The sequence below is a fragment of the Corythoichthys intestinalis genome, chromosome 5 (genome assembly GCF_030265065.1).
Source record: "Corythoichthys intestinalis isolate RoL2023-P3 chromosome 5, ASM3026506v1, whole genome shotgun sequence".
Classification (NCBI taxonomy): Eukaryota; Metazoa; Chordata; class Actinopteri; order Syngnathiformes; family Syngnathidae; genus Corythoichthys; species Corythoichthys intestinalis.
Genome location: NC_080399.1, coordinates 31738964 through 31760614, shown reverse-complemented (window position 1 = coordinate 31760614; position 21651 = coordinate 31738964). Strand labels below are relative to the sequence as shown.

Genomic DNA, 21651 nt, shown 5'->3' with positions numbered 1-21651 from the left:
GCCTTAGCGTCGATAAGGATTATTTAACATTATTGTTTTCCAAAGTTTAAAGTTTTTAACTCTTTATTGTTGTTAGTCTTCTAGTCTGACAGCAGAGGGCACACTTGTTAACGAAGTGGATTGTCAGACACGGAGAACCAGCTCACAGGAGAACGTGGCTGTTGGTGAGGAAAGAATTTGAATGTACTGTATATTGGAAAATACATTTGCGGTCGAGCAGATTTTTTTGGTACAAGTACAGGTGCGCTGTATGTAAATCAAAGGTTTTAATCATTATAGATGCAATGACCAATCTGGATATTCAGGAGCTTGCAAATCTCACAGCTGGTGATGCAGATGTGGATAACTTTGAACGCCTCTTCACCAAATTAAAAGAGATGAAAGGTAAACTCATTTTGAACCAAAGCCACTTAATCTGTTTAATGTAACAATATTTTTCTCCTTGGCAACTTGCAGACAAAGCTTCATCATTACCTCATGAGCAAAGAAAAGTTCATGCAGAGAAGGTGAAAAACGACCTGAATTTTCACTAAGTCTTCTTATAACTAAAGTATGTGTAAATTGTTACTCGATTTCTTTATTCCAGGTTGCAAAAGCATTTTGGATGGCAATTGGTGGTGATAATGATGAGATAGACGGCTTATCATCAGGTGAGGAAAGCTAACAGAAGTGAGCTGTGACCCCATCAACGTATCCTATACCTTTGCTGGCTCTTGCGCCAGCTCCAGAGCTCCCTCAAATGGCTCTTGCGTGGGGAAAGTGGACTTTCTCATGGACGAACTGTAGACAGGTTTGCCTCCTTCAAAATGGTAGTACTGGTTTTAATGAGGTAATAAACGGCTTGGACTCTGCAGTTGTCCATAGTGACATTCAACCAAAAAAAAAAATAAAAAAATATGAAGGTACAATATTATTTATGAATTTATCCCTGGCCTGCAATTTTCCAATGTGTTTGGAAGTGACAAGTGTGCCTTATTGTAAAGAACTACAGTAAACCCAATTGAAAAAAATTCCGCCAGCTTTCGTTAGCCAACTAACTGCTCGCCACTTGCGCGGCCACCCAACAAGCATCTGGCGACGTACATACAGTAAAGGCTTAAAATCCCAAAAAGGTAGGAGAACAACTTGAAAATTGCAAGAACAGCCAAGTCAAAAGATTCCACCCGGTGGTGGCAAAAAGTTGGTGGTTGTTTAAGATTTAATAAATGTATGTTTTTTTTTTCTCTTTTTTTTCATAAATAAAATGTATAGGAAATGATGTAAGCAATTACCTGGGATGTCCTACTTAAGATATTAAGTAAACAGCAAGTCAAGAAGATATGCACATTTAAAATATAGCAAAGTTTGGGCACATCTGGTTTTGTTCCCTAATAAGACCTTGTATACAAATAAGTAATGAACATTCTGTCAAGTCACAAAAGATGAACTGTCAAACATAATGAATAGTCTGTGATGTCACCATAAAGACTTTTTGTTTTTAGTATTTGTAAATGGCTCTTTTCTTTTGCAATACTGTAAAAATGGCTGTTGCACTGTGAGTGACTGTTAAAGATGTCACATGCAAATAAAGAACAATAAAATTAAAATGCATAAATTTGAATCTATTTATTAGACATTCTGCATAACAAAAGGTCATTTAAGGACAAATATTTCACTCAGTGACTGTGACTAAAAAGCATGTACATGACATTGAAGACCACAAGAGGAAGATCAACTCTAATGTACTGTTGTATACAGTTTAACTGTCTTGTGAGTTTTCTTTAACATGACAACTTCAAAGACGATGACCAGGGATAGCAGTCTTAAACAGTAAAAGTGAACATACTTTTAGAGACACGATACACCACTAAATTGAAGCAGGTTTGCCACTAATGTGATTAGACCTTTTTTCATCTAAACATGCTGTCACACCTGTGCAAACGTTTCACAAAACTGTTTTTATGTTATCTGTACTCATATGTTGAGATGTACCAGTATTAAAGCAGGCGTCATCCAGGTGTACACCTGCCTTGGCCATATAGTCAGTTCATGTGCAGTCATGTTTCCATCTACGCATAATTACAGAAAATCACAAGCTATAAATAGTTATTTACAATCATACTGAGGCATAATAATAAAAATATATTTCCATGCAGGACAGTATGCAAAAATAACTTATAAAATGTATTTTTCACTGAGCAAAATAGTTTCATTTCATTTTTTTTTTTTTTTTTTTTTTAAATGGTGCTATTTAAAATAGATAAAACAATAATTGTCACTCCTGTAAAGCGCTTTGAGCGCCTTGAAAGGTGGAAAAGCGCTATATAACACCATTTACGATTAATTATTTTAGGAGGAAAGTACATTGTACTTAAAACATTTTACACAAATTTTATCACATTAATTAGGGTCATTTTGTGTTCAAATCAAATTATACTACTCACGATCATCTTTAATTCATAGAATCATTATTTCGAATTGTGATAAACACTCAGCATGTATTATCACATTGACCTCGCAAGGTCAGGATTTGGAGAGGGCGGATATATTTCGGAAACATGGAGAAAAGAGCCAATTCTGTATTCAGGTTTCAATTGTATTTCCTGAGAAAAATCAATGTAAATGTAAGAGCTGTATATATAAATCGCCTCCATCTGCCCCTCCTCTACCAAGTTTCATGAAAATTTCCCATCATGGCGTGGGTAAAATTTTAAGTCTGGATTGTTGCTAGAAAAAACAAGACTGTTGCTATGCCTGGCTACTTGTTATCTCAATGACACAAAAAAAGGCCTGTCATGTCTGGAAAAATACAGATAATACTTTGCATTGAAGACGCAGAACCTTCATTTGGGTAATTAAATAGTATGAGGCAAAGTGCAAACTGTACAGTGCCATGCAAAAGTTGGGCACCAATAATCAAATGTTCCATTAAAGTAACAAATTGAGAGGAAGATGATACATTTCCAAGTCATAAAGTTATGGATAATAGTCAATTTACATATGACACAATCTGATTATACAAATTTTACATTACACCTTTTGGCAGCCATCTTAATATCTGGTAACACGGCCTTTGGCAGTATCGTGCCTTTTAAATTCTTCCAGTTCTGTGAGATTCCTGGACTGACTTACAGGAACTGCTTTTTTATCAGCAGATTTTTAAAGTTTTTTTTAGGTGTGGAGAATGTGAAGACTGCGGCACAAACCACCTGCCTGTCAGGAATCCTATTGTCCATTTGGAGGTGTGTTTAAGATCAATATTCCTTTTGTAGAAACCATCCTCGTTTCAATTTCTTTCACACAGCGTTTTGTTCCTTTCTAGAATTTGTTAAAGTTAATTGAATCCATCCTTTACCTGAGAGAAGTTCTACTTGCAACCCCAGAGCATCATCGATCCACCCCCATACTCTTTCTCCACAGAATTCTGTGCTCCCCTTTTCAGTTGTTCAGTTCACTAACCTTTTCCCGCAAGGTTCATTGGTCTTGTCTACACATCAAACCGTTGGTTAGAACTTATTACTTTTGAAATAATTTCATCTTCCATGTCACATGTACAGAAATGTTGACTAATGGTCCTCAAACATTTACATGCCATTGTATATGTGAGGTTAAAGGAGGAGGCTGCTCTTGGTCTCTTTCCTTTTCTGCACTGAGAGAGTGGGAAACTGAAGGAGTCTCACGTGGCTTCAAGTGTCGATGTGAGGCACTAGCTGCCTTTAAGACACACTGGAGCAGTGAATGCTAGGGGAGCCCATCTGTGTGAGAACCTTATCCAACCACTGCAAAGGACCGTTGAGATGTAGCTCTATCCAGCAGGGGGTGCTAGTCACTGTCTGACGTCTGCAAAATAGAAAAGTGGGTAAACGTTTACCAAAAATTATGATACGATTAATACGTGTTGTCAAAATAAATAAAAAATGAACTTGTTTTTAAAACAAATGAGGTGTAATGGTTTTTGAGGATCCACTCAGTTTGTTTCGAAGTCTTTTTCAAAGTTCTCTCCGAAAAGCTCTTGATTCCCGAAACGCAAGCAGCACGCAGGCAGGCCTTTTGGGAATCCCCCCTCGCAAGTGTCTATGATATGCGTTCACCTCCCACTGCATGCCTGCTACATTCCTTCGCCATTACTCAACCGCCGCAAGCTTTCACTCCGTAGAACCCTACCCCCCATCTTCCTTCCTCAGTATGCTCTTGAGCTTGACCAACGGGATCAGGGCTTTTTTTTTTTAATCAAGCCAAGTAAGCTGGCATCCAAATTAAAAGCACAAAACGAGGCTGTGACAACAAAGACAGCTGCATGCCAGTGTGAGTTAAAAGTTCATCTTAAAGAACACACGTGAAAAGAGTACTCTCCTACATAGTTTGTTTTGAGTTTCCGCCTCAGTTTACCTGTACTCGGCACCCCATCCTTTGACAAAACTCATGCGAATGGTGCACATCCTGGTGAGTTGGTATACTGCCTCGAATCCTTGGTTGACCGACTGGGCAAGAAGAGCAGCAAACTCCTGGTTGTTGAAGATCTTCAAGTTGCAACCTGACAAAATTTTTATAATTTAATGGCAACATAGAGCACTTTTTCACAAGTAGTGTCATGATTTGTAAGAATCAGCTGTACAACAGGAAATTTCTCTTGTTTCAAATATTGACTAAAAATATTTTTTGTAATATAAATTCATTCATTAATTCATCGTTCATTTCAGTATCTGCCAGCAATGTATAGTGACCTCAAAAGATTGAAATGCGCTTTAATTGGATGAAAGAAAGTATCATCAAGCTGTTTATCCACGTGTTGCCATACAGACGACGAAAAATCACTGCTTGGTTTTACACTGAACAGGTCCGGATTTTAATTAATTCATCTTCTGAACCGCTTATCCACACGAGGATCGCGGTGGTGCTGGAGCTTATCCCAGCTAACAACAGGCAGGAGACCAGGTACACCCTGAACTGGTTTGCCCGCCAGTTGCAGGGCCCCAAATTTTAAGTTGGGTAAATTTCTGAGTCAGTTAAAACATGATCCACCCCATTTCACTGTACTGTATATTAGTGTTGCACCGATACCATTTTTTGGGCCCGATACAGATACCTGGCTGTGCAGTATCGGCCGATACCGATACCATTCCGATACCACTCTGTTAGCAAAAAAAACCAAAAACATATATAATATATATATATATATATGTGTGTGTATATGTACGTATAAGGGATGCAACGATACAGTTAAGTCATGGTTCGGTAGGATTTTCGATACAATTCAATAAAATATTATTTTTATTTGCTAACAAGCAAAAATAACATCATATAAACAAGCATTTTAGTGCATAATATTTATGTGCTTACTTCTTACTGATCTGAAGAAATTTTGTATATAAGAGCTGAGAACAACCTTTACTGTTTGTAAAGTGGGGCACACTGTTGATTGCTGCAGCTCTCTTAGCAGCTATATTTACCATACAAGCAAAACATCCTATTTGTGGTCCGAGTCCATCTGTACCATGTACTGAATTAACAGTATTTGCAGCATTATCTATAGTCACTGGTATGGATTGATTTCTCCTGCTTAACTTCCATTCAGTCATGGTGGTTTCTAATTCATCAATGTAGCATATGGACTACACGTCGCTCTGGGCTCACGCAACGAATGGCATGGGATCTAATGAAGCACATCTAGGTTGCTATTTGATGATATCTAGTGTGTGCGCGCGGGAGTCATCATGGGATCTAACATAGGACATCTAGGTTGCTATTTGATGAGATCTAGTGTGGGTGCTGCGCCGCTTGAGTGTTGTCTGGCCACAGAAGTCACTTCTGCTCATTACTGCACAACACATATGACTAGAGCAGGGCGGTAAACCGAAAATTTACCGTCACCGAAATTCTTAACGATGACCGACGTAATTTTGACCATGTCGGTAAATTCGGTAAATTAATAAAACAAGAAAATAGTCTTTTCATCCCGCTTTGATTCTGTGTTGTTCGTCTATGTTCATTCCCCTTTAAGAAAGCAGTGAATGTGCTTACGTAGGGAGTCACGTGATCATCAGGAAGCCAATCAAACAAAAGCCCGGTAAGCTAACGCTAGCAGCTAACGCTACAAGCAAAACGTGATGGAGTGTGGCTTAAGGGAGGTTCACCAAACTTTCAACCGACATTTACTAGACTCTTGGTGGCATCCAGACGGGCTTTCACCCGCTGTCCTCCTTTGTTCTCACGATTTCCGGAGATGGTGCTTTCAGTGCTTTCTACTGGTAGCCAGGCTAACGCTAGCTAGCGGCTAACGCTACAAATGAACGTTATGGAGTCGGATAGAGGCTCTAACCTTGTCGAAACGGTTGAACTTAATGAGTGGATTGGGCACGGACTGCATCTAGAAATTACTATGTGGCGTTATTTTGTATCTGTCTGTGTGTGTGATTCCTCTGATAGCTTTTGTGATGGTAAAGAATTCTGCATAAAGTACAATCCAACGGCGAAACTTATAATGACCGAGAAATGGCCCCAGCTATTTTTATTGTGCGTGCATTTATGAAAAAATGCACTGGGGGGGAAAAAAACCCTTAAACCATAAAGTAAACACTTGTATTTAATAATTATATCACAGCAGCCATTAACAATAAGTTGTCTTTTTGAAGTGTACTGTTCAAGCTGCAAGTCATTTGTGTTACAATTACATGTTTGCACAGGCATATTGATTTTGACAATGTACATTGTTCAAATCATACACGCTGTTATAAATGTTCATACTTGAATTCTTATTGCTTACAATACATTTTTATTAGGGCTGTCAAATGATTAAAATTTTTAATCGAGTTAATTACAGCTTAAAAATTAATTAATCGTAATTAATCGCAATTCAAACCATCTATATAATATGCCATATTTTTCTCTAAATTATTGTTGGAATGGAAAGATAAGACGCAAGATGGATATATATTTTCAACATGCGGTACATAAGGACTGTATTTGTTTATTATAACAATAAATCAGTTCTAAATCAGTTATAGAAATTTTATATTAAAACCCCTCATAATGTTTTCGTTTTAATAAAATTTGTTAAATTTTCAATCAAAAAATAAACTAGTAGCCCGCCATTGTTGATGGCAATAATTACTTACACTATAAAATCAGTCGCACCCAAACGCCAGCAGAGGGCAGCAAAACTCCGCAAAACACAACAGGTGGGCCTTTCACTCTAGTGACATTTAAATATGTCTGAGCTGGGCAAGTGCGTTAATTGCGTCAAATATTTTAACGTGATTAATTTAAAAAATTAACGCCAGTTAATGCGATAATTTTGACAGCCCTAATTTTTATAAATTTAATGTTTAGACTGCATGTACAATTGTTAAATACCGTATATCAAATTGAATGCTGGTAAATAAATCAACAAGAAATAGTTAATCTGTATTTCATGCATTGATTCAGATTTTCAAATTATATAACAGTCCGCTTGGGTGAATTTATCGTCATTTATCGATATCGAGATAAATCTGCTCAATTTATCGTGATACATGTTTAAGGCCATATCGCCCAGCCCTACATATGACAATCGACTTTCATAAACAGGACATGTTTGAAGTACGGCGCTCTTAATTTGCCACTCATTGTTCATCATGAAACCATGAGTTTGCTTAGTCTCCCACGGTTTTAACCTTTCTGATCCCATCGGCGCTATAATAGACCCTACCCACGTGACGTCACAACTCCGCTCTCCTGACTGGTACCGCCCAATTGACCGTCAAAACATAGTGTTAACCTGTTACGGCTACGTACATTCCTCCTATTTACGGCGTGTTTTTCTGCTCCTTAACATTAATAATCAAAATGGTGAAGGCGTGTGTGGCTGTTGGTTGCACTAACAGAGAAGATGGAAGGAGAGACTTGAAGTTTTACCGTATTCCGAGGGATCGAAAGAGGAGAGCGAAATGGACGGCTGCAATTCGACGTGAAAACTGGGCACCAAAAAATCACCACAGACTATGTAGTAGTCATTTTATATCTGGTAAGATGCATTTAAGATATACTTAGAGGGTTTTGAGCTGACAAATAACCACAATTAAGATCATTGCTAAGTTAATCGCCAACAACATACACGTATGTATGTAGTGAGAGTGCTATCGCTAAACCATATAAACATTAAAAGCCTTAACTCCATTGACAAACGACATGAAATACATTAGACTTGACAGTGGATGTTAGCAATAACAAAAGATTTTGAATTGAAAATTTCGTAACTCACCTTTCCAAGCAAAAGATAGATTCCTGCCGAATTTTCGTGGACGAGGACCTGTTTCACCCAACCAGCAACGAAGTATTTATAAGCCTCCAAGCTCTTGAAGTTTTTCAAATTTTCATGAGAATAGGCTGATTTTGTGTGGACAAGATAATTGTAAATATCAGCGTAGCCGATGTCAGGCAGACAGGGCGAAGACAGTGAGTCGAAAAACATCGATTTGGGCATCAAATATGGATCTGGCGACTGTATAGAACGAAGCTTTTCCACATAACGCCTATTATGCAACACATCCAGTGAGTTTACGGCATCAGAAAGCACCGGGTCTTCCATGAAATGCATTTTAAATTCCTCGATCAATTGAAACCAATGCTAATACAGAGACAAAATGACGGACAAGCGGGCGGAACCATACAGCGAGCACGTGGTTTTGTGACGTCGGTGGGTAGGGTCTATAGCAGGCGTTAGCTTACGCATGCTAATCGTTTATGAATGCCATGTTAGATGAGCAGCGTAACATCGCGGATATGCGTTGTAGTCTATCTACATCCTTAAAACTGAAGACGAAGGTGTTAATTTTGTTTGGTAATTTCGAGTCAAAGATAAACAGATGTCATGCATTGGGAATTGGGAAGTTAGCTCTCATGGGGAGGACAGTACATTTGCGTTCAAGTGATGCCAGTAGATGGTATCGGCGCCCTAAATGTTGGTACTCGTCGATACCGATACTACCAATTCGGGCCGGATCTGCGCCCCCTGCTGATACTGGTATCGGTGCAACTTTACTGTATATACTTGTCATGATATATAGGTTTGGTAGTGTACCTCAATATTTGTCATGTACAATGGTTGCCTAGGCTCAGTGAAGGTTGTGAAACATTGTGTAAAGTGTCAAAATTTTCAGATGCACCTGGAGGAATCTTGCAGACAGTAGCAGGGTGCCAGCCGTAACGCTGGTTGCAATTCGGACTCTGGACAAAGATGGCGCTGTCACTGAGACACTCTGCAAACACTTCCCCACCAATGTAGTACAACCTTACACCCCTTCCTAAAAGTTAAGAGGAAGAATGCTATGGTAAATGTCAATATATTAACATATTAAATGATTTGCTACCATTGAAAAGTAAATGAGTTATGGAACAATACAGATAATGACATTAAATTGATCGTGTTGTAGTCCCAAACCATCACATGTACAACCCCAATTCCAAAGATGTTGCGATTCTGTGTTAAATTAAAAAAAAAAAAATACAATGATTTGCAAATTTTGTTCATCCTATATTTATTTGAATAAACTGCAAAGACAAGATATTTAATGTTCAAACAGATCAACTTATGTTTTTAGCAAATAACGATTACTTAGAATCTTATGGTGGGACAGGTAGCAAAGAATACTGAGTAAGTTGAGGAATGCTAATCAAACACCAGTTTGGAACACCCCACAGGTGAATGGCTAATCGGGAACGGCGGGGTACCATGATATAGTATAAAAGGGGCTTCTCCTAATTATTCAGTCATTCAAAAGTGGTAAGGTTTACCTCTTTGTGAACTAGTGTGTAAGAAAAACAGTTTAAGGACAATGTTCCTCATCATACAATTGAACGTAATTTAGGGATTTCATAATGTACGGTCCATAATATCAAAAGGTTTAGAGGATCTGTAGAAATCTCTATGTAAGCAGCAAAGCCGAAAAACCATACTGGATTCCCGATATCTTCGTGCCCTTGGTGGACATTGTTCCACAAACAGGAATGTTACTGTAAAGGGAATCAAAGAATGGGCTCAGCAATAGGGGTGTGACAAAATATCGAAAAGGTGATATATCGTGATACTTTGTATCCCAAAAGGTTATCGATATGCTCCTGCCAAAATCAAGATATCGATATAAAAAAGTGTCAATGTCTTAGAAAATTTAAAAAAAAAGGAACCAACAAGTTGCTACCAAAATTTTCCACCATAATAGTGTCTCAGTTAACTCTAAGGCTGCATTGATGGTGCACGACGCCCAATCCTTTTAGACGGGGTTTTCAGGGCATTTAAAGGTCACTTGCGGTTAATTTTAGGGCATTTATAGGTCATTTCCTGTTGATTTTGAGTCACTGCCTATTCAGTTGGGTGATTCCCAGGTCACTTCCCGTTCTGTAACTTAAAATCAACTGGAAGTGACCCATAAAATACCCCAAAATCAACCATAAATGGCCCAAAATTACCTCATTGCCTGGCATTGGCTGCCACTGACGGCCATAGACGTTCAATCCGTTTGAAGTGGGAGGGATGGCAGCGAATGAACGAATGAATTTGTAATTTCAAATGGATTGGACGTCTACTTGTGATAAGCTCATTCCAATTCAGAGCAGAAGCTTGTTTTTCTGTTTATTAGTTGTTGGTCAGAAAATCATTCGAGTATATTCTACAAATGTATCGATAATCGTTGTATCGTCCTATCGTTATCGTGAGCTTTGTATCGCATATCATATCGTGAGTAACCAAGAGGTTCCCACTCCTACTCAGCAATGCTAGCTTGTCTTTGAAGTGTATTTAATTACTGTAAATACAGTATAGGTTGAACACGAGTTGCAAATTATTGTATTCTGATTTTGTTCATGTTTAACAAAGCGTCCCAACTTCATTTGAATTGGGGTGGACAGAAACCCTGTCAAATTAGGAAGTCTCAAGATAGCAATTACAATTCAAAATTTGAGTTCAATAAAAGCAATACAAATGTGACCACTCATTGTAATGAGACAACATAGACTGTATGTCTTAATGTAGACATTTTTGTTATCTAGGCCTGCCCTAGTGTGTATTAGTGTGAATTACCTATATGTCTGCGTGTGATCTCCACAGCAGAATTGCGATTAACATTTGACAAAAGGCCCAGACAGAAGCGCTCCGAGTTGGAGGGATCAGTAAAGCCGTCAACTGTGAGGGAGGGCTGTGAGGCGTGGAAAGTCTCTCCTACACGCTGGTTGAGCTCGTAGTAGGAGATGGAGCACCAGAACGCCGATTCGCAGTAAGTCACAGGTTGTAGGTCTGTGTGAATAAAAGCTAAGTGGTTAGATCTGTGGCTGACATAAAGGGGAAATGATAACGAATGTGGTCGACATTAATTGAATAATTGAATACACGTATAGCAGATAACTCTGCCCTTTGATTTGTAACCTGCAGCTCTTTCTCACGACACCAGCCAGAGCCAGGAAGGTCGAGGCGTGAGGTACTTTATTTATTTCTATTTTATTTAAACGCTGACCTCCTTTTGGCTTTGCACATAGATTGAATAGCCTGGCAACCGGATATTACCATTATTACATTACCTGAGGCTGTCTGTACCTGATCTCCCTACAGACTTGAGCACAACACAGACAATGACCCCATTCATAGCACAGTAACTGGTTTACTGCTGAAACTCATAAGTTGTTTCAATTACATCTCTTAGAGGTCCTGTATAGTCATTTTCATGATTTGTTTCTAAACACATGAAATCTGTTTGAAGTGCTGGAAATACTGAGAACACTTTAGTGCTGAATTGGTGAGTTATACCCTCAGGATTTACTGTACAGTGTATGTGATTTCTATATGTTCCATGTTGTTTAGGCCTTGTGTAATAACATACAACACAGAATAACTGGAAAAAGATCATCGAACGCTGCCGGGAAGCCTTTCAGGCATGCAGTGTATCGTGCTGCAGTGGCTGACACTAGTTGTGTTAGAGCAGGGCGGTAAACCGAAAATTTACCGTCACCTAAATTCTTAACGATGACCGACGTAATTTTGACCATGTCGGTAAATTCGGTAAATTAATAAAACAAGAAAATATAGTCTTTTCATCCCGCTTTGATTCTGTGTTGTTCGTCTATGTTCATTCCCCTTTAAGAAAGCAGTGAATGTGCTTACGTAGGGAGTCACGTGATCATCAGGAAGCCAATCAAACAAAAGCCCGGTAAGCTAACGCTAGCAGCTAACGCTACAAGCAAAACGTGATGGAGTGTGGCTTAAGGGAGGTTCACCAAACTTTCAACCGACATTTAGTAGACTCTTTCAACCGACATTTAGTAGACTCTTGGTGGCATCCAGACGGGCTTTCACCCGCTGTCCTCCTTTGTTCTCACGATTTCCGGAGATGGTGCTTTCAGTGCTTTCTACTGGTAGCGAGGCTAACGCTAGCTAGCGGCTAACGCTACAAATGAACGTTATGGAGTCGGATAGCGGCTCTAACATTGTCGAAACGGCTGAACTTAATGAGTGGATTGGGCACGGACTGCATCTAGCAATTACTATGTGGCTTTATTTTGTATCTGTCTGTGTGTGATTCCTCTGATAGCTTTTGTGATGGTAAAGCATTCAGCATAAAGTGCAATCCAACGGCAAAACTTATAATGACCGAGAAATGGCCCCAGCTATTTTTATTGTGCGTGCATTTATTAAAAAATGCACTGGGGGGGAAAAAAACCCTTAAACCATAAAGTAAACACTTGTATTTAATAATTATTGTCACAGCAGCCATTAACAATAAGTTGTCTTTTTGAAGTGTACTGTTCAAGCTGCAAGTCATTTGTGTTACAATTACATGTTTGCACAGGCATATTGATTTTGACAATGTACATTGTTCAAGTCATACACGCTGTTATAAATGTTCATACTTGAATTCTTATTGCTTACAATACATTTTTATAAACTTAATGTTTAGACTGCATGTACAATTGTTAAATACAGTATATCAAATTGAATACTGGTAAATAAATCAAAAAATAGTCAATCTGTATTTCATGCATTGATTCAGATTTTCAAATTATATAACAGTCCGCTTGGGCGAATTTATCGGCATTTATCGTTATCGAGATAAATCTGCTCAATTTATCGTGATACATGTTTAAGGCCATATCGCCCAGCCCTAAGTTGTGTCATGCTCAGTAACAAATCCCCCTAGGGCTCTCTGAATTTGGACAAAGGCAGCTTCACCCAGGGTTCATTCGAAGGTGCCTGGCTATCAAACAGCTGCGGGTTATCTGCAGGGGTTGACAATATAAATGGCCCAGTGGCCCGGACGTATTTTTAAAACTGTCAGGGCCACCAGAATGCTCCAACCACTGGCCAGTAAAAATAATGCGTCGATTTAAAAAAAAAAAAATCTTATTTTACATGAATTCCCAGCGTTTCCGTGTTTTGATGACATTACGCTGATCAAACACAACCTTACAGTCTATGCAGTCAGCCGCTGCTACTGTACATGATTACTGCTGCTGATTGATTGTCAGTATCTCAGTACCCACCAAACGTTATACTACACGACTACATGTTTCTGAAACCCCCAGCACCTGGCTTAGCATCAGGGGAAAAACACCACTCAAGAAAGAAAGTCACCGGAGGATTGAGGGAACGCGAAATCCAATATGAAAATAAAAGAGAAAGTTGCAGCCCCAGCGGTAAGACCGTTGTGATTGGCTTGGCTACGATGAGACAAAAAACAAGGTTTACTGTGAGGATCAATGCCCACATATGCAAACAAGTAGGTTAGAGAAAAGTTAACGAGTATGAATCCTATGGTATGAACATAACGCGTGACTACGGAGAAAATAATATCGTCATAACGACGGTCTAGCTTGAAAATCTTTAGCCATGACTTCTAAATTGTTGCCACGACAACCGAGCCAGGGAAAGACTTCCACAGGGCAATAAGGGGAAGACAGGAAAGCTTTGCCCAGGCATGGGACGCTCCCGTTGGCCCGCCACCCCCTGGAATTTCCAAGAAAAAAGTTTTTTTTGTGTGCGTGTTTATTTTCCAAAAACATTGTGTGTAGGTGGTCAGTGGAGTCGATTTGGGTTTATTCATGTTTCTGGTTGGGTTATTTGTGTTCCAGGTTAGTGTACCCTATAAAGTTGAAAACAGGTATACAGTGAGGAAATAGGTATTTGAACACCCTGCGATTTTCGAAGTTTTCCTATTTAGAAGAGATGGACGGGTTTGAAATTTTCATGGTAGGTGCTTGTCCACTGTGAGAGACAATCTAAAGAAAAAAATCCAGAAATCACAGTGTATGATTTTTTAAAAACAATTTATTTGTATTATACTGCTGCAAATAAGTATTTGAACACATGTCTATTAGCTAGAATTGTGACCCTAAAAGACCTGTTCGTCACCTTTAAAAAGTCCAATGAATAAGTGTAGTCGAGGTGGGCTTTTTGAGTCTGATTTTTTTCTACCTGTTTTTACCTGTCAAGACCAAAGAGCAGTCCAAAGACACCAGAGACAGAATTGTAGACTTCTACAAGGCTGGAAAGGGCTACGGAGCAATTATCAAGTAGCTTGGTGAAAAAAGGTCAACCGTTGGAGCAATTATTAGAAAATGGAAAAAGCTAAACATGACTGTCAATCTCCCTTGGACTCGGGGTCCATGCAGGATCCACCTCGAAGGGTCTAAACGATCCTAAGAATGTTGAGGAATCAGCCAAGAACTTCAGAAGAGGAGCTGGTCAATTTCCATGGTTACTGTTGGTAATACACGTCCAAGATATGGTTTAAAATTATTCATGGCACACAAGGTTCTTCTGCTTAAACCAGCTCATGTCCAGGCCCATTTTAAGTTAGCCAATGACCATTTGGATGATCCAGAGGAGTCATGGGAGAAAGCCATGTGGTCATATGAGATCAAAATGGAACTTTTTGGTCTTAATTCCACTTTGGAGGAAGAGGAATGATGAGTACCATCCCAAGAACCCCATCCCTAGTGTAAGGCCTGGGGTGGTAGCATCATGCTTTTGGGGGTGTTTTTCTGTATATGGGACATGACTACTGCACTGTATTAAGGAGAGGATGACAAGGGCCATGTACTGTGAGATTTTGGGGAATAACCTCCTTCCTTCAGTTAGAGCATTGAAATTGGTCATGACTGGGTCTTCCAACATGACAATGGCCCGAAGCAGCCAGCCAGAATAACCAAGAGTGACTTTGTAAAAAGCATATCAAGCTTCTAGAAGGGCCTAGCCAGTCTCCAGACCTAAACCCAAAAGAGAATCTTTTGAGGAAGCTCAAACTCTGTGTTTCTCAGTGACAGCCCAGAAACCTGATTGATCTAGAGAAGATCTGTGTGGAGCAGTGGTGCAAAATCCCTGCTGCAGTCTGTGCAAACCTGGTGAAAAGTTACAGGAATCGTTTGACCTCTGTAATTGTAATCAAAGGCTACTGTACCAAATATTAACATTTATTTTCTCAGGTGATCAAATAATTACTTGCAGCAGTATAATACAAATACATTGTCAAAAAATCATACACTGTTATTTCTGGATTTTTGTTGTTGTAATTTTTAGATAGTTTCTCACAGTGGACAAGAACCGACCATGAACATTTCAAACCCACCAAACATTTCTAAGTGGGAGAACTTGCAAAATCGCAGGGGTTCAAATACTTACGCTGTTTTGAAATGGTTGCAATCAGGGACCAGAAGCAGACGCGCAGAATACCTGGATGCGGCATCAGGCGCAAAAATCAACCAAATGAGGAGGAAATGGAGGACGAACTGGCTATACTGGAGTGATTGTGGAAGTGATTATGGAATTGGAAAAGGATTATTTGCACTAGATTACGTTTTGGCACCATTTTGCTGCACTTTTTTTAAATCTACCCATTTCTTTAAATCTACCCAAAAAAATTATTATTATAAAATTATTCAGATTATTCAAGAAAATAGTTCTTTTTCGTGATTATACGCATCAATAACTGACGCGTAGACCTGGGACAGTGGTTTTGATAGTGGAGCCCAGAGGGCCAGTGGCTAATTTCCCTTATTGTCTACGCCTGACCCGGTTCTTATTCCAAGGCACATTTACTAACGACTATAACAATCTTTTCAAACCAAGCAAAAACATTGAATATTGAATTTTTGTTGTTGTTGACAATTTCTTCGGAACTAGTGTCTTAATTAAGTGTACCTCTTGGCAAAAACATGGAAATAACGATGATTATCTAGAGTCCGTGTTTATTTGTTTTTTGCTTTTTTTTGGGGGGGGCATTGCATTATCTTTTTAAGGGCCTAATTAATTCACATTTTAGGTTTGATCTATTAATACACTTTTACAGTAATTACAAATAGAACAGATCATAAATAATTTGTTGTAAAACATCTGTGCACGCTTACCAAGATTATTGTTTGTGGGTGACACAGGATTGGGTGACAGGCTGGGTGAACCTGAGATACAGAACAACACAGTGGATCAGTATATTGAGACAATAGATTTAGAAGTTTCAGACTAGGGATGTCCCGATTGCATATTTTTGCACCATTCACCTGGTTTTGAGAATCTGCCAATACTGAGTCTTGATCTGATACCAAAGAAAAAGTATTTTTAAGAATGTTTCAATTTGGAAAAAAAAGTTCAAAAAATGTTACAGTACTGTACTGTTTACAGTACACTTCCTCTTCCGCTTTTTCTGGGAGTGTTGCGGAGTATACAAAGTATCTTTTGGCAATGCCATTGTATTACTGGATTATTTTGTTACCGTTTAGCCCTGAAGAAAAAATCCTTAAGAAAAAAAAAAAAAAAAATTAAAAACTCGATCCTTTTCACCCGATTCCGATACTCTGAAAAATGGCCCGATCAGCCGATCACGTGATCGGATCGGGGACATCCCTATTTCAGACTCAAGTTGTATCGTGAATTCACCCGTGTCCATGCTGTGATTAAGTTGTTGATCACTTGTTTCGCCATCCTCACTCAGATACCCTGGTGGGGGGGTTTCTGTAAATAGACACATAAAGTCAGTTAAAGTGTCCTTAGGTTCTTCGAACGGTGCTATTATCATACAAATATTTCACATACACAAGGGACATTTTGCTTACTCTCACCTGGTATGTAATTACTCTGTGGTTCAATGCCAGCAGGGAAGTTGGTGTTCTCTGGAATGGAGGGACTGTAGTCATCCAATGGTGGGAACTCAGCGGGGATGTCTGTATGTCGTGGAACCAGAACAGGCGGCAAAACTAGGGACACAGATTTTTTTTCATCAGGGACTATTTTTGTCTTATTGGAAATTTAATGTTGTCGTTGTAAGCTAGACTAACTTGGTGTCTCCACCCTCTGGTAGTGATAGGGGTTCACACACACTTCATCTTTCTTTGTGTGGAAGGCATATTCGCACTGGTCGATGGCCCGCAGCTCATGATGCGACTGCAGGTCGGGCCAGCGCCACAGGCGGCAGTAAATGACGTGAGGGAGACCTTTTCTGTGCGAGACCTGGAGTCTCCCATCTAGTGATCTAAAATGTGCCAACAGAAAAACAGTGTCACTGTATGTACACCCCCCACACACACACTTTAGGAATCTGACTTGAATGTAGGAGTGGGAACCTCTTGGTACCTCACGATACGATTTGCGATACAAAGCTCACGATAACGATGATCTGACGATATGGCGATTAGAGGTGTGCAAAATTTCCGATTCTTAGATTATTCGCGATTCGGCCGTGGAAGATTCGAGAACGATTCACAAACATCCAAATTCCGATTATTGAAATATGCCAAGTAAAGCGGAAGTACAACACACTCAGCGCGCCGCGCGGTCAATGAGCAACGGAGCGAGAGTAGATAAACATCATGCTTCTCATTACCCGGCCCCTCGGGTAATGCCAATGCTCAACTCACGGCTCTAGCTCAACTCATGCCACGAGATAAAAAAACACAACAACATACCTGAAGCTGCTACAAAAGTACGTCATCCACATAATGTTACGGTAGATATCATTTATATAAGATGCACTACGGTAGCGGTAGCGTTTGCAGCACATCTACAAAAAGCTAGATGCAGACGTAGTAAACGGCCGCCATCTTAAAGCAGTACACTTCTCTGCAAGGCTGTTGTAGCGAACCTTCCAAGCAAACCTAATTAACTTTTTATCTAAAATACTCCTAAATCGGTAAAATATTGACTTGAATCGATCTTTAAAATAGTTTTAAAACTTTCACATGTCGAAAGTTGACAAAAGGGAAATTATGGATTAACGGGAGCAATTTTAACAACTTTAACGGTTGATTCACAACATTAAATTAATTGAATGTAGTTTAAAGCTGCTGATACAGAATGGGGACTGGAGTTTTTTTATTTACTGTTATTTTTGTATATTTGTTTACTGCTATATGTTAACTTGATACTGAAATAGTAGTTTGGTTTAGCCTGAGAGTATTTTTGAACAATTTTGGAACAAATGTACAAAATATTAAAAAAAAAAAAAAAAAAAAAAAAAGGAGGGGGTGCATCAATAATCGTTTTAGAATCGAATCGGACCATCTGAATCGTAATCGAATCGTTAGGTGCCCAAAGATTCCCAGCTCTAATGGCAATACAACGATTATCGATACATTGGTCAGGAAATCATTCTAGAATATTCTACAAACAACTAATAAACAGAAAAACAAGCTTCTGCTGTGAATTGGAATGAGTTCATCACTAGTAGACGTCCAATCCATTTGAACTGGGAGGGTGGCAGCGAATGACATTCACTGCCATCCCTCCTACTTCAAACTGATTGAACGTCTTTGGCGGTCGGTGGCAGCCAATGCCAGGCAATGAGGTAATTTTGGGCCATTTAAGGTCATTTACCTGTTGATTTTCAGTTACTTCCTGTTGATTTTGGGGTATTTTAGGGGTCTCTTCCTGTTTATTTTTGAGTTACAGAACAGGAAATGACCTGGGAATCACCCGAATGAATAGGCAGTGACTTAACAGGAAATGACCTGTAAATGCCCTAAAATGAACAGCAAGGACCTGTAAATGCCCTGAAAATCGGACAGAATGACTGTGAATGCTCTGGTTTCGAATGAACGAACATTCCCAGTCTAAATGGATTGGGCGTCGAGCACTGTCAAAGCAGCCTTAGAGTTAACTGAGACACTATTATGATGGAAGATTTTGGTAGCAATTATTTGGTTCATTTTTATTTTATTTTTTTAGACATTGACACCTTTTTTTTCCCCGCAATATCTCAATTCTTGGCAGGGCATATCGATATCCTTTTGAGATACAAAGTATCACGATATATCACCATCTCGATATTTTGTCATACCTCTACTTGAATGGTTCCCTTTCTTCCACTTTAGAGAGAAAGGTATATATTTGGTGTATAAAACAATGATTCCCTGTATTGTCTCTAGCAGACAGCTGCTATTCTCTAAACCTGCAGCATCCCAACAGTGGCCCACACCCTCCTCGCAGCCTGGAGCACATTCCCACCCAAAAAAGTTATTTTAATGTGGGCTGCCACCCACATTCTCTTAGAGGCGTATATAACAAACAAACAATTGACTTCTACAACCTTAAAATATTGTGAAACTTTTAACTAGCCGTTCAATAATATCCATTCATTTTCTATTCCACTTATATTTACTAGGCCCATAGTTGTCATATACACGTCACTGTTATTCTACTTTTCCCAAACTACTATATACAAAGTCCAGTCTAAACATCCTATGACTCATACTTTTGACCACCTCACGTGTACAACACTTAAATCATTTTACACTGGTAACAAGCAAAATCTGCATTTAGTTTCTTCTCACTTTTGAAGTAACATACCCTTCTTGTGGACACAAATACATAATAACACAACCGGTTGGAGCACAAAAAAATTGATACTTTACAGTTTACACCTACAAACCCGTTGTGGTTCAAAAGCCGGCCCATTAGTACAATCAATTGGCTGTAAAATATGTCCAGAAAGTGGATTATGGTCCCTTACTGTGTTATATGAAATAAACCCAAAGACTAAAAACGTCACCCCAGGAAAGCTTAGATTGTGATACATGCTTTTTCCGGGATTTTTTGCCAATTAACGCAAGTATATTCAGTGTAGTAACCCATTTTTAGGCTGTAATATTGACAATGCTAAAGCTAAGATGCTAACTACTAGACAGGCGCTGGCAGCTGATTTCCTTACCTCGGTATCGTTAAACATTTGCTGTTGACATTCTGCGTTGTGATGGCCTTTTCCAACTCGTCCAACTGTCCGGTCTTCTTCAACTTTTTCACCAGACTTTTCACAGCTTTTTCGCACCATTTCTCCTCTTGGCCGTTCTGCTCCCCCTTCTTCCAACCGAGAAGCCTTTTCACTATGGGAGGCGTGAACGGTAATATGGACATGTTAAATGTCCAAATTAATCGACGCCCGTTTGAGTTAAAGTCTCCGATGTGAGGCTAAACGAAACACCGCCAGCTTCTTTTCGTCCGGTTAGCCAGTCGAGTTGCCTAATTCTCGACTGGACTTCCCAGGTGGGCAAACGAATGCTGGTAACCGAAAGGGGCCCACGTTGGTGTGTCTGTCCGCTCAAGTTGACTGAGTGTCGGCCAGAGAGGAGCGGAGCATCCGCTAGTCTCTCAGCCTCTGCTCCTCCCCCTGTTCTTGCTGCTGCTGGTCAGCTGCTCATCCATCCACCTGCACCGAACACATAAACACAAGGACAACTGTTATTTTAATCCTGCATGTATTTACGAATTATGTACACACCACTCTTCCTTAAAATGGTCATGAATAACCATTTTTATTTCTTGCATCTGGAAAAATGAAGAGTACATTGAATAATTATTTACATCCAAACAATTTTGCAGGTTGTTTTATATTTACATTTAGTATATTGATAAAGTATTAACTTCACAATACTACAAAAAAATACTGGATTCTGCGTGGCAACAGTCGTTTTTTGGCAAACAATCGATTACTGCATTCACTGATAACTTGATAATCAAACACCAGTCTTGAGTCTGAACAGTAAATACTGTATTAGATATCTGTAGTCCTCCGTTACTCATTCACTCCCAGCCATTTTCACCGGAGCAAGGCCCTTCGCTCCCGGCCGTTTTACTCGATTTTGACTAATTTTGCATGGCCCACAGAAAATTAGAACCCACCAAAAGAAAGATTAGACTCATTTCTTTCAGCAGAAAAAAAAAAACTAAGTTCATATTTTTTTCCATTCTTCAGAAATCGGCATTAGAAAATAGCTTAGTTTGAGCAGTTTTCCAATTTTTGATGAAAAACTGAGAAATTGAGCTTTTGTGAAGGCATACATTTCAAACATAACTTTGACTCTAACACAGCTATTTTTTGCTGTAGTTACATCCCAAACATCTGAATAATGTTTTCCTTTTAGAAAATAACAGAAACAACAAGACAAATAGAGCGTTTGATAGCAAAGTAACCAGTGTTGTTAATAACGGCGTTACAATATAACGGCGTTACTAACGGCGTTATTTTTTTCAGTAATGAGTAATCTAATTAATTACTTTTCTCATCTTGGCAACGCCGTTACCGTTACTGAGGCAGGAAAGGCGTGCGTTACTATGCGTTACTAAGTTGGTTGAATAAAAAAAAGTCTGAGAGAAACGGACTCACGGGGACGAGAGCAGAGCAGGAGTGGGGAAGACGCCGTTGCAACCGCGATGCTAGGTGGCTCCAA

The 21651-nt window shown here is 39.3% G+C and overlaps 2 protein-coding genes across 2 annotated transcripts in view; one reads left to right on the top strand and one right to left on the bottom strand.

Annotated features, from left to right (window-relative positions):
- The window catches only part of aagab (alpha and gamma adaptin binding protein), a 9431-nt gene extending 7824 nt beyond the window's left edge, over positions 1 to 1607 (top strand). The window contains exons 7-10 of the mRNA XM_057836835.1: positions 77 to 164; positions 280 to 384; positions 457 to 506; positions 587 to 1607. Coding sequence (XP_057692818.1) covers positions 77 to 164; positions 280 to 384; positions 457 to 506; positions 587 to 664 — 321 coding nt within the window. The 3' untranslated portion in view covers positions 665 to 1607. The remainder of the gene's footprint in view (positions 1 to 76; positions 165 to 279; positions 385 to 456; positions 507 to 586) is intronic.
- On the bottom strand, positions 1551 to 21651 carry smad3b (SMAD family member 3b). The gene is made up of 10 exons (XM_057836834.1): positions 21588 to 21651; positions 20136 to 20630; positions 17269 to 17462; positions 17053 to 17187; positions 16871 to 16945; positions 16345 to 16395; positions 11033 to 11245; positions 9123 to 9260; positions 4369 to 4513; positions 1551 to 3819 (listed from the first exon to the last, which is right to left on the bottom strand). The coding sequence occupies exons 2-10, from the start codon at positions 20336 to 20338 to the stop codon at positions 3696 to 3698; spliced, it is 1278 nt and encodes a 425-aa protein (XP_057692817.1). The 5' UTR covers positions 20339 to 20630; positions 21588 to 21651; the 3' UTR covers positions 1551 to 3695.